The 12,916-nt window shown below is 35.4% G+C and overlaps 2 protein-coding genes across 5 annotated transcripts in view; one reads left to right on the top strand and one right to left on the bottom strand.

The window, feature by feature from the left end:
* LOC142348157 (serine palmitoyltransferase 1-like) overlaps window positions 1-12,916 on the top strand; it is a 467,259-nt gene that overhangs the window by 23,756 nt on the left and 430,587 nt on the right. The window lies entirely within an intron of this gene.
* The window catches only part of LOC142348156 (dynein axonemal heavy chain 6-like), a 193,017-nt gene that overhangs the window by 133,578 nt on the left and 46,523 nt on the right, over window positions 1-12,916 (bottom strand). For all 4 annotated transcript variants that reach the window (XM_075399367.1, XM_075399369.1, XM_075399370.1 and 1 more), the window contains 7 exons: window positions 12,718-12,877; window positions 11,600-11,771; window positions 11,211-11,315; window positions 10,667-10,766; window positions 6,932-7,116; window positions 3,434-3,559; window positions 2,533-2,657 (listed from right to left, as the gene is read on the bottom strand). In XM_075399367.1, coding sequence (XP_075255482.1) covers window positions 2,533-2,657; window positions 3,434-3,559; window positions 6,932-7,116; window positions 10,667-10,766; window positions 11,211-11,315; window positions 11,600-11,771; window positions 12,718-12,877 — 973 coding nt within the window. The remainder of the gene's footprint in view (window positions 1-2,532; window positions 2,658-3,433; window positions 3,560-6,931; window positions 7,117-10,666; window positions 10,767-11,210; window positions 11,316-11,599; window positions 11,772-12,717; window positions 12,878-12,916) is intronic.

Genomic DNA, 12,916 nt, shown 5'->3' with positions numbered 1-12,916 from the left:
CGGAAAGTTCTGAGGAAAAGTCAATTTCTATTGCATCAATTTTTGAGTCTAGTTGGTTACATTTTACCAAATCCCCAAATTCTGAGCAACGTATATCTTACGCATGAGAGAGTCATAATATCAATTGTTGAACCAAGCGGGTCTGGAAAAACCAAAATCTTATTGAAAATATTGTGAGGCTCTTCATTTTATCCCGCTTTTTCAAAAAGTTGGTACTTTCACAAAGAGTTGCAAGACTCAGTCGCAGATTTACAATTTTGCACACCACAAATTGAGTTCATCGAGTAATTTGGATTTGACATTACAAAAAAAAGCCTGACAACTGTCTTCTTGCATATGATACCTCATGCGAAGAAATTTTGAACAAAAACTTCAACAAGTTCGTCGAAATAGCAACTTCAGAACGCCATGGAATACTTCATGTGATCTACATTGAAAAATCAATTTCACCAGAGCAATTGGTCGAAGACAATTGACTTGAACACAACGCATATCATTTTGAGCAAATCGTTACGTGACAATCAGCAAACTGAGTACCTGGGAAAACAGCTGAACTGTTTTCAATTACCTAGACGCATAACAATGAGCCACCATAGAGCCCTACGGTCATTTGCCTATTGATTTGGATCCGAAAACAAGCCAAGGTTTATAGTTCTCATCAGACATGGCTGGATCTGAACCGTTAAATGTCTACATTTAATCAGAGGAAGCACTGATTACACCAATTAGTAATGAAAATGAATCACAATAAAAATAAAACAATGTAATCCAACGCAAAACAAACAAACCGATATTTGTATTTTATTCGCTCAGTTAAAACAAGTTCTTCGTCGAGTTTTGAGTTCCTTCCTCTTTTCTTTTCTTTTTTTCTTCTCGCGAGGCACCTAAAATTCGGCCAAAACAAATCTTTCACGCGGAACGTTTGTTGAAAAACGCGTTTTCTAATCCTGAACATTGTTGTCATCCGAAATAAGATCAACATTCTCATTAAGTAATTGACTGAACCATTAAGTTCTCTGTTGTGCCATCGTTGTTATTTGAATTAGTTGGAAAAAAGCGAGGTCTTTCACTTACTTCAGCAGCAAATTCTGATTTCAGGCGTTCAACTGCCAGCAGCTCAATTTGGGGAAATGCTTAAGGTTTTATCACTCAAAAGGGTGTATAAAGATTGGAAGGTTGCCAAAAACAACATTCGTAGTAGGAAGCATCCAGATCAATATGCTCACGTTCCGATACAGTTCCATTTGCTAAGAATTGATGGACTTTTAAGGCAATATATATCGTAGGTACAGTAACCACAAAAAGAAACCTGTACTTCAAAATTGACATATGATGTACTCAGAGGTCTGCTTTAATGTGTGCTATATTAGATTGTTTATCTTTTTTTATATTTTGATTCTATTTTTGATTTTTAACCAACCTAATGAACTGAATACAAAAGTCCGCCAATTTAATCAAGCGTTAGTTGATTTATTCAGGGCAAAGTAAAATCTAACTAGTCAATTTAGGCATTAATACACAACTCTTAGGTATACTACTTAGATTAGTTGTTGTCCACGTCTTTTCTTAACTTTTGTATATTCCGCAATTAACGACATGTTATGTTCAATGTTTTGGATTCTTCCGTCAAATTCATTCCACTCAACTGAAAAATCAGTTCTCAACTGCTAAAAAATTGCGACAGCAATCATTACATAAAATCTTATCAATGCAAAAACAAAAGCAATCTTTTAAAAAACCAATACCATCGAACCGTCGGACGAATTGCTCTCGGAAGATAGGCGAGGGAATGGCTTGTTTCGCGCTAGCTTCAGTTTAGGTCCAGTCAAGACATATCCGGGAGGGGGCGGTAGTAGAAACTAGTGTGTGGGAGACAAAACGAAGAGGTAGAAAGCCTATATTAATTCAAGGGCCTATTCCCTTCAAGGGTGAAGTTGCGCTTCCTCTGCAGCTTTCGTTAACAGTACACTTACAGCCTGCCAAAGTTTCACGATTGTTGCTCAGAGCTGCACGAGCTGGACTAAAATCAGTTTATCCCGGTTTTTAAGAGGGACAATCAACTTAAACCACTATAGCTAGCGAAAGAATGTTCTAGGGAAAAAATCAGAATGATCGGGCAAAAATTTTGAATAAAAAGACACACGTCTACAACCATTGCTTCAAACTTCATTCGAGAGCAATTACGAACCAGCTGTCAAGTACCTGACATATACATTCAAATTGTAACAAATGGTGTCAAGACAAAATACTCAGAGAAAAAATACATCCATTATGACAAAATATCCCTAAATTTGCCCAACATTTGACCGTATGGTTAAAAATTATCAGGAAGATTAATTGATGTCATGGCATTGGGTATTTTAGCACGTTGAGTATGTTTGCATTGGGTCAAATGTCATGTAACCTATTTGCAAGGATTAATTTATATAACCGGCAAGGCTTGCAGCATACTTGTAATGATAACATGGCATTTTACCCAATGCCCAAATGTTTAATGTAAGAGATTTAAAGGATAACTGCATAAGATCTTACCTGGTCCAATCAAAAGCGTCTACAGTGTTAACTCCACTGTTGATCAGCCCATTGAGAATGTCACGTGAATGAACAGACACAGTCAAGAGAGCTTCAATCGCAAATCTGTGATGTACGGAGAGGGCCTGAACATCAGAGTCAAAACTATTGGGAAAAAGAAGAGACGACGCTTGAACTTTATTAAATATATACAATCATTGGCATATTTAACCAAACACCGTATATAAAAATGTCATTGATGGAGTTCCGGAACAGCGCCTTGTTAAAATATCTGGGGTCTCTGGACAAACAGTCAAATAGTTGGAATCTCAGAAACTTTTGGGCTTTTATTTATGAAATAGCAACATTTACATACTACCTGGAATGACAACTTCGATAATTTTTACTTGAACATGTAAGGTTAATTAGTTATTTAGAGTAGCTAACCCCAGGTTTGCAAAAAATATGAGTGATAGCAAACTTTATACCAAACTTTTGTACGAGGACAAGATTGTAAACTTGTTTCCGAACGTGTTTGTAATCTTGTTTATGAGGACCTTTTCTACACTTGTTTTCCACCTTAGTATGTAAACCTTATCTACAAAACAAATAAGTTTTTGTGAAAACTCTAACAACGTTAACGTACAGACAGTTATCAGTAGATCAGCCAAAAAGAGCTGCATTTAAAGGATTTGAGCCCGGGTATGAATAATGTTAAAAAATTGTTGTATCATTGTTTGAAATTTAACAAATTAGCATTTTGTAGCATTAAATTTGTTTGAACATTTGTCATAATTCAAACAATGATACAACAATTTTTGCATCAACATTATTCAAAGCCGGGTTAAAATCAGTGCAATTGATAAAGATTGTAGCACGTTGACCTGCAAATATAGAAAAACGCATGAGAATATTACTATACCTGCGATACAAGTTCTGTGAGTTGGTTCAGTTGATCCACTAATGTTGAGAAGTAGACCCCCAAGGCCGTGTCAGAAGCTGCAGAGTTGAGCGACTCTTCAACTGCATTGCAAAACAGGAGTTGAAACTGAAATCAAACAAATCACTATAGAAAGCCAGTTATAGCGAGGAACCAAACAATTTCCAGCTACCACTACTAAATGTACGATTGATTCTTAAAACATAGCCGGCAGATTGCCGGAAAATAGCCGCGATAGACGCTCGTGGCCTTCCAGGAATTGAAACACCTAAAGAAATAAGATAGACAGATCGACCACCAGTCCTTCAATAGACCACTAGACTTTTCGGGTTAGCTTCGGACTGTCAATTTTTGACACATACGTTCTATAAGGAAAACGCCCTTAAAGAGCTATTTCAAAATTGATATTCGAAATCAAAAACTCAAGACTAATAATCACAAATTAGGGCATATAAGATTGGCACTACTTAGATGCACACTATTAACTAGTAAATCTTCATAAAAAATTAAAGTTCCATAAGTGAGTTCAGAAGTCAATTTTTTGAGTGAGGTAAGTCACGCAATTGACCTAAAAGCAGAAACAACGTCACGTACACAAATGTTAACTGCAAAGCAATAAAAGCCACTGAAGTCAATTCCAAGAAGTCAATTCCAAGAAGTCAGGTCGTAAGAATCATCGATGGAGACGACGAATTAAAAAACATAGCAGGACAAGTCCTGACGTACAATTCAAAGAATTTTCATTGACTAAACAGAAAAACTAGAACTAGAATGGACTATGAGTGAATTGAGAAAATCATTTTTAAAAAATCAGATAAAAAAAATAAGAAAAAAACAGAAAATCAATGTCAAAATTCCTAATGTGAACAAAAAAACCACTAGCGAGAAATAAAAATTCAATTCAAACAAAAAACTAGGCCTAGAATGATCTGTGAATGGATTGGGAAAACCATTTAGAAAAAAATCCGATCCAAAAAATCGAAAAAACAGTAAAAATCAAAGTGAAATTGCCGCATGTGAACAAAAAAAACCACTAGCGAGAAAGCGAATTTTTGTTCAAACACCGTTTTCTCACTCTACTTTAAAATTAGAGCGAAAAAAATTCACGCCGCAAAACCACTCGCTTTTTCGCTCCATTTTCTGTTTCGGCGTGACCAAAATCACTACTCCAATTTGACTTCAAAAATCATGAAAATGTGTGATCAGATCTTAAAAAAAACATAGCCGGAAGAATTCCGGAAGCGACTCGAAGCGTTAAAACTTCGCTAACAAAACCGTAATTGCAGCGGAAGCCACTACCTTTTGTATTAAACCATTAACTCACTACCTCTCCAGGTCTGCTAAAAAAATTGGGGAAACATAAACCACTGTCAACAAGAGAAACAAAATGCAGCAAAGTTTTATATTATTAAAAACGTTTGGTAACGTTAAAAAAGTCAAATTAATTAAGGTGGTCAGAAACCTAATAGTCTGAAAAAGCTGGCAAGGTTATCAATAGCCCTCAAATAATTCATGATTCTAATCTGAAAAAGATCGCGAAAGCAAACGGAAGATAATAATCTTAGAAACTAAGTTAAATCTTTTCAAAAAAGAAAGCTCAAATTTAAGAATCAGAAAACACCTATAGTTAAACTTCTAATCACTCACTGCGATTAAGACAAAAAACAACACACACATACTGTTCCTCTTTGTACATAAGCTAGACAACATGATTTCATACTAAATCAAAAATAAAATTGATCATAGAAAACACATAAGCAGCAGAAGAATATTCAAAAACAAAAAATCGTTTAAATTAACACAAAGGCCAGAAGAAAGCTGCAGTAGATAGTCATACGTGGAAATTTTGGAAGAAGCTTGCTATCAAACTCTCAGTACTGCCTTTTGTTGAACGAAATCAATTGCACACCAAAGAAATGAAAAAAATCTAAGAAAAAGCTGAAATCGTTCATTTTTTACAACTGAAAAAATCAATATACCGAAAATAAAATTAGGTGCCAGGACAAAGCTAGAATGATAACAACTAGAATGTGAAGAATATGGGCACAATGTAAGGAACACCGTAACAAAAGGAGTTTCTTGATTTTCGAAAGTTTTAAATCAATTTAAAAAATTCAAGAAAAACGAATACATTTCATTGTTCAGCATTCAAGACAGAGAAAAGATAACTAGTCATCCGATACAAAAATCTATCCTCCTGAAGACACCAAAAAATAGGAAAAAGCAGAATTCATAAATAAGAGACATTGAAACATTTTGCAAAAAAATGGTCAAAGAACTTTTAAGTTAAGACTGCATTTATGAAAAAGATTTAACTGTTTTCTCGAAAATTAACGCCACAAAATCATTGAATTTTTATTGACACGAAATTAAAGTCCCTCATGTTGCACAAAAAAATTATTTCTAGCAATTACAACCAAAATACAAACGAAAAACTGACGAAAATCGGAAAAAACTACCAAAATCGGATTAGCGTATGTACAATTTTATTGAACAAAATTACATCGAGGTAGAAAGAGGCGTTGACTATAGGAATTTTCAGTGAGAGAAATTGCCATATTAACTGAACTTTGACAAAAAAACGGTTCAAAGATCCAAAAAAGAAGAAATTAAAAGAAAAAGCCAAAAATTACCAAAAAAATCAAGAATTATGTACCAATTTTCAACTTGAAACGCATTTTCAGGCTCTGCAAAACACTGTGGCATCAATTTCCGAGGTTGGCATTTCAATATAGTGTCGACTAAAATTTATTTCTACATGGAACCAAATTAAAAGCAAAAAATTTGGGCCACTTAGACGAAAAAAACGGCTAAAAACGGTTATCTATATGTGCATTTCAGTCAAAAAATACTTTTCAATGTCAAAAAGTCATTCACTAAACGCAGCGCATGATCAAAACACTTCTCTCACTTAGCGAAAATCTGTTCACCAAGACAGCTTTTCTCACTTTCGCTTTTAGGTCAAAATGCCGCGTGAACAAATCTACTTCCTGTAAAAAAAAAAAAAACCAAGAGAAAACCAATACTCCTCTTCGAGTCGTAAAAAGACAGCGCCCCAATACAATTCAAATTCTTTGAATTGTAAAAAACCACGATGTCCCCAATAATAGCTGCTATCGCTTCGCGGCTATAAAAAATCAAAGATTTCACTTCAATTGGATATTGGCCAAAAATCGTCGATCCTTTGAAATTAGTCAGTCTATATCCTTCGAACTCTCACGTGCATGTGCTTTGTGTATTTGAAGCATCACGAGAAAAATTTCCTGATTTATTACAGAAAAAAATATGGGATGCTTGAAGCACCCCCCCCCCCCCCCCCCCCCCCCACGCCCCGTTATACAAAATTAGTGTCATTTCATAGCAAATTATTGTGTATTAAAATAATACGAGCGGGCTAGAAATAAACAGCGTAAACTAATCGCGGGGAGGGGGAGAGGAGGGGTACAAACGGGGAGGATTGAAAAATAATAGCATACTAACGACAGAGAGGACAACTTGTCCTGGGTTCTTGAGTACCCATTGCTTCAACTCCATCTCAGTGTAGTTCCGAATGCCTTGTCTCATGTGTTTCCTCACAGCCTCAAACATGCCACTCTCCACACTACCAAGCCACGTCTCAACTGCACCTCTCACTCTGATAGATTTGGACAGGTTCAACACTTCGCCTGAAAAAAAATATTGTAACTTGAATTTCATTGTAGTTGTTGGTAATGTTGCCTTTTTTTTTTGAAAAAGCAATTGGCATGTAAATTAATTCAAACAACTTCACCTGTAGTTAAAGTAACTCAATATTTTACGACTCAAGATAGTTTCTAACTGAACAAAAGGGCATGGGGTACGGAGAACAAACTTATGAAAACACTCCTTGCAAAAAAACTGCAACTGGGTTTTCGCAAGCACACTTTGACCAAAGTAGTCAAGGAGTAAATTACTTTTGACGTTAACTGATAAATCGGGATATCAGTTGATTGGTTTTATACCAAATATTTTATACAAGAATAGCTGTGATAAAATTTTCTCTTGGAAAGGAAATAAAGAATAAGTCTTTTCAAAAGCAAATGCATTAGAACATAAATATAGACGGTACATGCATTTGATAACAACTGCCTGCAGAAGCACGGCCGTCAGATTGCAAGAATATCTGCCAAATAGACTTCCATGATGACAAATACAGATAAAAACAGATACAGAAATAAGCTTAAGAAGTTATCGGAGCCTCTTAAAAATATATAGAAGAAGAAGAAGAAGAAGATTTATTTATCAATCTCATACGTATTAACAATACACTAGCAAAATCAACAATATTTACAGAAGGAAGGGACAAACAACGAGTCACTGTGAACTTCTTTTCAGTTTGCCCAGGCGATAGATCAAGAATTCAAGAAGTAAATTTTACACAGCGTATATAGTACAGACGGAAAATTATTAATTAACAACAAATATTACTAAATTAGCAGTAACCTGGTATAATGCTAGAATCATTGAATCAAGCTCAGCAGCAATTTTAACACCTTTACATTCTTAGTATCAAAATGGTAAGTAACGAAAGGATAAACTTAATGATTAGAGTAGATTGACTTCCTTAATCTTTTAAAACCATTTGAGTCATAAATTAAAATGCGCAACATGACCCCCAACATAACGACATCGTCAGCATTCCTAAACCGCCTAGCAAATGCATCGTCAGCATTCTTAAAACCTTTACATGCTTAGTATCCAAAGGTTAAAAGAGGGAGGGATAAACCAAAAGATTGGTGTAATTTACCTTACTTAATCTATTATAAAAAAAACATTGAATTAGAATTTAAAACAGGCAGCACAATACCCAGATAAAAGCTCTTGAAACCACGTCACAGCAGGGGAACTAGTCTTTCGCGCCAATAAAAACAAAACATTTGGCGCTTTGGGTGAATTTGGGACCAGAAGTAAAAACCACTGTGCCGGGAAGACATCTCTATGAGCTGCTTTGGGCCCCAGGCAGTGATCAACTACTTCGTGTCCCAAAAAAAGCGATCAATACTTAAGTAATTAACTGGTCCGATGCCTGTTAATCTCCGAAAAGAGCTCCTGCTAAGTCACACTACAAACTAAATACGAATTTAGATAGTTCATTGTTACAGACGAGGTACGAATTTTTGAGGTGATGACAGAAGTCTGTTACTTTCTGGACAGAATTTAGATCAAGATCAGATGGAATTATGCCTATTGTTTTTAACTTATTGTACAATTTAGAAGCCCGTAATTTTATTGAGAAACGCTCAAGTTTGTTTCGACACTTTGGTTGAGCTATTAGAAATGATTTTGACAATCTCGTTGTGACTTTTGAATAGTTATAGGAAAACATGTCATTACAAAAAGATTCACTGTAAAAAGATTCACATATAAACTCAAGTATTTTCAGTAAACTTAGCTTTTTAATGTGCAACAATCTTTTCGCTGAGTGAGGCAATTCACACACGATGAAAAACCTAGTCGCGACAGACGGAGCTATTTAAATCAGAGGGGGTGTATCCTAGAAACCTATTATGGTGCAAACAGTTTCAACATCGGAGAGGTCCGAACCCGTGATCCACCGGTAACAATCAGGGACATTCACCTCTCGGCGATGCCACCCTTGCACAATCCAATCTATATCACGCAAAAAGCGGAGAAAACAAAGCAAAAGAATGTTCTAGAACGTTCAAATAAAATGTAAAACAAAAAATGAAATTCAGATGGCAAAAAAAAGAGGAAAGAATTCCGGAAGCAATTCGAAGCGCAAAAGCTTAGCCAATTAAAACGTATATGCAGCCACAGAAATGATCTTTTGTCTGAAAGCCACTAATTTATGCCTCATCGGAGTTAAATAAAATTTCTTAGTAAAAACTAAACTCCTGAGTAACGAGAATAAATCCCGATATCACAAAACTTTGTATTGTGGAAAAATTGTGGAAAAAAACTAAAAAGATAACAGTCGAATTTTTTTAAAAACTCAAAATTACATAACTCTAGGTTATGGCATCATTTCGGCATCGATTTCTGCAAAAAAGAATGCGCCAAATGCTGGAGTGTGGAGGCTATGGAAATTTAGTTTAAAAATATCAATGAAAGGAGCTCTTCACAATTTTGAAAGATGAAAATCAAATTAAATACAAAAACAGGTACATTTGTAATTTAGCATTAAGAGTTCGACCAAAATAGCCACCGCCATTCAAAACAGAACAGTGAAATCAGAATTCAAAGATTAGAATCATTGAAAGCAATGCCAAAAACGTCAAAAAACTGTTAAAATCGTGATTACGAATTTCTTTCATACCCCTTACGCCCGAAATAATTGAATTATCAATAACAGGCAATTAAAATTGCACAAAGACCTTGCACAAAAAGCCTTAATCTGGCAAATTAAATCAAAACAGAAACAAATATTTTGAAAACTTGTTTTCAAAAGCAAATAAATCGGTCTCGTATGAATACAACTTTATAAAACAAAAACAGCTCTTTAAGAAACAGAAGCATTCAATTCATGAATTAGAAAAGGAAATTGCCATATACACTGATTAATGAAAAAAAAATCTGCTCCCAGATCCAAAAATAAAGAAATAATTCAAAAACCATAAATTGACGAAAAATTTCAGAAAAGTGGATCAATTTTCTAGAGAATTGCATATTGATGCAGCCTCGATCAAAAAACATTTCTAAAAAAGCAAACAAAACAAAAAAAAGCTAAATGGACGAAACAACGGTTAAAATGGTTATCTATATGCGCCATTCTCTTGAAAACATTTTTCAAAGTCATTCACTGATTGTAGCCGGTAATCAAACAAACTTTTCTCGCTCAAAAAAATTCCTCAAGAAAACCAATGCTCCTCTTCGAGTCGTGAAGAAAACCAAGAGCGCAGCAATATAGCTACTCTCAGCTTCCAGCTTCGCAACTATAGTAGAACAGCGATATAAAGCTCATGCATTGTCAAAATTTATCTGTCACTAGCTTACAGGATGCTACTCGTTCTGTTGTTGGGTTGTCGGTCGTTGTTAATTTTATCGTTGGGTATTTAGTTTGTATCCTTTAGACCGCTTCTTTTTCTGCTAGACACAAAATATTCCTGAAGTTCCTCCCAAAGCTATTTATTATATGTCGCAAATATTTGACAGTAAAAACTTTGAGTTAGAATTAGACTTCGTCGACTAGAAAGACAAAAGGAAGTGATCTAATTCTCAGAAAGTGAAGTACTACACCTTCAGCCGATATCATTTGCGAGACAGTGAACGTTTGTTTGTTGATTGATGACGTCATGTCCAGAGCCTTCACATTGCTGAAGCACTTCACCAAGTGAGGCTGAAACAGAGAAAAGTCATTCATAAGGTCAACGACTTCATAAACATTGAAGGTCAAAAAAACATTGATCAATTGACTGAAGCAGACACCTGAGATGTAGAGCAAAATTTCCGTATTTAATGTTCAAAAAACAAACATTTCCAAAACTTCTTTGGGACTTCATTTGACTATTTGAAGTGAATTTAATTATCATGCTTTCAAATCAGACTGTGTGACATGTAATAACTCAACTGTGGTAGGTATTAGCTAACTCCATATAATGCTAAAGTATTTGAGTTTAGGGGACTCAAACCTACAATCACCAGAACCTCCACCAGGCATGCTACCATTGCCCCAAAGCTGTACTGCACTTAAAAATTTGTCAGCTTGATATACCACAAGCTGTGTTATTACAGACAGATGAGACGGCCTATCAGAGAAGAAACCCAAGCTAAGTAAACTGACCTGAACAGCAGAAGGGTCCTTAGACTGAGCTAAGATGTCGAGGAGTTCATCATTGGACAAGAAGTAGAACCGAGGGAACACAAGTCGCTTAGTCTCCAAATAGTCCTGTTCAAATAGTGACATCATCATGATAGGCACGGTACGAGATACATTTGTACATAACTATCAAAATAGGCTGTCCAATTTCTGAATAAGCATTTCAACTATGATAATTTTTAAACAAATTTTACATTTTTAAGAGAGTTTGTTTCGTAGTCCATTTTTAATGGGTTCCTTTTATAAATTAAGAAGATCACCAAAACAAGATGTAAAAATACTTGACAATTATACTACTGCTAGATAAACTTGGTGATCAGGGTTTAAAAAATTCCAATAACTATGCAACTAACTTCAAGACATTGCATAATTTTCTCGAGGTTGCCATTGCTAGTCTGTAGTATCTCGATAGTTCCTGGAATAGTGGCTGCCTGCAAGGCATTTGGTCTGTCTTCTGTTCTCCTCATGATGTCTTTGAAGTTCTTGTCGACCATCGAGAACAGCCGCCACTCATTTGGAAGTTGTCTGAAATCAACAAACAGGCTTTATTTCAGAACTAAAAAAATTCTTTTTTCATCAAGAAAGTTGTTCCAAGCCAATTTCATCATGATCATTACCACTTGATAACTTTCCTACAAGTGAACTGATAATTCTTCAATAATTACTTTAAAAATAGTTCTTGTTTAACAGACTCAAGGGTATATTGGGTTTTCATTTAGAATCTGAGGTTTGAAAAACCCCTGTTTCTTATATTGTTTATAAAAAATATGAAGTTCAGCAAAGGGTAAAAATAGTATGAATCAGAACTGCCCCGCAATTTATCTTTTGCGTTTTGGTCCCAAAAAACTTGTAATGATGGTAATTTTGTACAAGGGAACTATGGACCTTGTTACGTCACTAAAGAAACGGATACTACAGAAAACAATTATTATTATTAATCGTTCTGATAAAGTGAACACCAAAAATTTGTGTTGGCAAAGTTAAGCAACAATAAAATACTTGTGAAAGTTATATTAGAAGTGATGTCGAGAGGTTAACAAAAATTACAAAGCACCAGAACAGTCCGAAGCAGGATCAACTTACCACAAGATCAGAGAGCCCGCCTAACAGATACGACTATTAGCGTGATATCATACCGATCGCCAATGCCTTTAGCGCCTCTTCGGAGGCCATCCGAAAATCATACGCCGTTGATTGCGACGAAGTTGCGGCGCGCTCAAAGCGCCGACCAGCCCATGGGTTGCGTTAGCTGATCTTACGTGAGCAATAGATATGATTTTCTGCATTTATGCATGTAGATAATAACTATTCTTCATGCAGGATGAGACAAATTTGTCTAGAGAATCGGCTTTTCAGTTAAATTCAGGTATCTTATCAGACAAAATTGCCTGATTTTATTAGGGTACAAGCTTATTTAAGTGTCTAGTGAAACTTTTGAATATTTAAGAGAACGCTCAAAATAAAAACCAACCTTTGTATGTCAGGTGTGTTGAATATTTGTTCCAGATACACCCAATTTCTCTGGCACGTCATCCATTCATCAAGAGCTCTGGAAAACTGGATGAGTTTCCTTTCCCACTCCTCAACTGAGGCTTTGATTGGTTCAACAAAGCGAGAACCTCGAATAGTACCTGCAAGAACAGAAAATGTTTCAATGAGCACAAAATTAT

Source organism: Convolutriloba macropyga, chromosome 10 (genome assembly GCF_964194025.1).
Source record: "Convolutriloba macropyga chromosome 10, txConMacr16.3, whole genome shotgun sequence".
Lineage (NCBI taxonomy): Eukaryota > Metazoa > Xenacoelomorpha > Acoela > Convolutidae > Convolutriloba > Convolutriloba macropyga.
The sequence above is the reverse complement of the archived record's forward strand: the minus strand, read 5'-3'. Positions and strand labels throughout refer to the sequence as shown.